The 2,549-nt window shown below is 47.3% G+C and overlaps 1 protein-coding gene across 1 annotated transcript; it reads left to right on the top strand.

Annotated features, from left to right (window-relative positions):
* Positions 1-1,067: 1,067 nt before the first annotated feature.
* On the top strand, positions 1,068-2,206 carry LOC136514909 (protein RADIALIS-like 2). Its single transcript, XM_066508616.1, has 2 exons — positions 1,068-1,542; positions 1,926-2,206. The coding sequence occupies exons 1-2, from the start codon at positions 1,184-1,186 to the stop codon at positions 1,945-1,947; spliced, it is 381 nt and encodes a 126-aa protein (XP_066364713.1). The 5' UTR covers positions 1,068-1,183; the 3' UTR covers positions 1,948-2,206.
* The last annotated feature ends 343 nt before the right edge of the window (positions 2,207-2,549 follow it).

Raw genomic sequence — 2,549 nt, 5'->3', positions numbered from 1 at the left:
CTCCACACGGGCGATCCGGGAGTCATGCGAATTGAGGCGGTTGTTGATGGTGGAGAGCTGACCCAAAATGCGATCAAGTTTTGCATCCATGGCCACACGATCAGGCGCGGTGCCGGGCATGGCTGCCGATGCGCCGGAATTGGTCTCTGATACCAAATTGATACGGCGTTGCCGCCGGGAAGAGCGCAGAGGAGAATGGAGGAGTAGGCTGGACTGGGAATTGGAGCGGAGAGGGTAGCGTGGCAATGGCGCAGTGGGGAGATCGCCGGCAGCAGCGGCTGAACCGCGCGCAGCCACCGTCGAAGAGGAACCCCACCCGCTCAGGGAGGTTCTATTCTTCTTCGATGCCAATTACATTATTCCTAAGCCACCTTTATAGTTCAGGTGCTTTCCTAACAAACCAAGACTCAGATCCTAAAATTCCTCTCGCTTGATTGCCTTTCCAAACCAACTAAGACCGACTCAGCCACTGTTGGCCGTGGTACGCCTGGACCTACGCCGGTACTACTGGCCTACAAATGAGTCCACAATATGTATAGATTTGTTTCGTGGCATGAGTCATAGTTGTGTTCATATATAGACAGGAGGTATGTGAACTAATCAGAGAGCTGAAGGTCGCACAAGTGGCAAGAAATTAATAAGATCCCTGCCGCAAGATCAGATACAAGATGTCCATGTTTATAGTGATACATACTGCCGACATTTTTTTAATTCTCATGTACCATTAGGTTCGTCTGCTGGCAATGCATTGGTACCCTTTGGTTATTACCAACCATGCGTACGCATAAGAAATAAATTCCCCTGGGACATCTCGATCGGCATTGCCCATTTGCATGTATTTTTAGTACGTGATGTTCCCCGCCCGGTCCTTGCTTGCTACTGCACACCAAAAGCTAGCTAGCTTTCTCTGTACTGTACGTAGAGAATGCATTGGTATATATGATCTAGTATCTCCCTGTCCGTCTCACACTAGCTAGCTAGCTCATCTGGAGGCGCCAGCCACAGCCAGCTCGTGGTATAAATACCAGCTTGCAGCTTGTGCAAATTTAAACAAGCTAGCATGCAGCGCAACACACCACCGAGCTAAGCTAGCGATCGAGCAAGCACATATATATAACAAGCAGCAACAAAGCTAGCTAGCTACTATACTCCTTAATAAGGATCGAGAATTAGAGAAGAGAAGATGTCGTGGAGCGATAACGAGAACGGCAGGTTCGAGCAGGCGCTGGCAGATATCGAGGCCGACCATCCCGGGCGCTGGCAGCTCGTGGCCGAGGCGGTCGGCGGCGGCAGGACGGCGGACGACGTCTGGCGCCACTACCTGAAGCTGGAGGGGGACACGGACGACATGGGCGCCAGCAACCGGGCGGCCCGACGCCGCCAACAGTACCGCCGCAATCGGGGACAGCAGCAGCAGCAGCACGGCGCCAACGCCAACGGCACGGCGGCCAACAACAGCCGCAGCAACGATAGGCGGCGGCGCCACGGCGGCGGCGCCAGTAGCAGTAACAGTAACAACAATAGTCGCGCTAATAACAACAGGTACGTACGTCTATACGGCTGCCAGCTAATTAATTAAACTCGCATGCAACCACTGTGTGTTGTCGTCTATAATAATGCATGCATGGGAATTGGGATCCTCCACACAGTCACTGTCACTGACAATGGCCATTAATTGGCATATCAGAGGGATCGGATTATCTAAGGTTTATTCGACGACAAAATATAAGGAATTATTTTATTCCAAGAAAAATATAATTCGATTCTCCCCCCCCCCCCCCCCCCCCCCCCCCCCTGAGTCACACTATTTAGATTTGACAGAGTCTAGACAAAAGAATACCGAATTTATATCATCGCAATAAATGTTATTAGATCCCTCGTATAACATACATATTTCAACTCTATGATGATGTACCTATTTGCAGAGACAATCGCCCGCAGGAATGAGACGAGACGACGACGACGTACGGCCGGAGAGACGATGAACCACACAAACTACTTCAACTATAGTATACACTGCTGCCTACGTACGTGTAATAATAAAAACTGCTATAGGGCACGTACGCATGCATGTACATGCACGTGGTGTGTACTGCTTGGATAATCGATATGTATGCCCTATATATGCATGCGGATATACGCGTATACGTGTACGTACGTTGAATCGTTAGTGTATATTGTGGAAACGAATTGAACGTATCCTACCCTACCATATATATAACAAAACAATCTGGTGTGGATCGTCATTTGCCATGTATATATACTCTAACAAGAATAACTGTTGGGCATTATTTATATATATATATATATAGCCAGCTACAAAATAAGTTATTCTGTAGCCACCTCCATTTACGATAATTTTATACACTAATTTACGATAATGTCAATACATATTTACGATAGCTGGGTTACTATAACACATGAAGATATTTACCATAACGTTATAGTAAACCACTTAGTAAGGAGTTACTATAATCTCGTAAATTAACATAATAATTATCGTAACTCAAAGTGGCTATAGAATAATAAGTTATTTTGTAGCCAGCTAC

This window comes from Miscanthus floridulus, chromosome 17 (assembly GCF_019320115.1).
Source record: "Miscanthus floridulus cultivar M001 chromosome 17, ASM1932011v1, whole genome shotgun sequence".
Classification (NCBI taxonomy): Eukaryota; Viridiplantae; Streptophyta; class Magnoliopsida; order Poales; family Poaceae; genus Miscanthus; species Miscanthus floridulus.
The sequence above is the reverse complement of the archived record's forward strand: the minus strand, read 5'-3'. Positions and strand labels throughout refer to the sequence as shown.

Bases quoted from the DNA above. Each gene is read 5' to 3' on its own strand.
- LOC136514909 (XM_066508616.1), top strand. From the start codon at position 1,184: ATGTCGTGGAGCGATAACGAGAACGGCAGGTTCGAGCAGGCGCTGGCA. The intron at 1,543-1,925 runs GTACGTACGTCT...ACCTATTTGCAG, and splicing joins AGTCGCGCTAATAACAACAG to AGACAATCGCCCGCAGGAAT.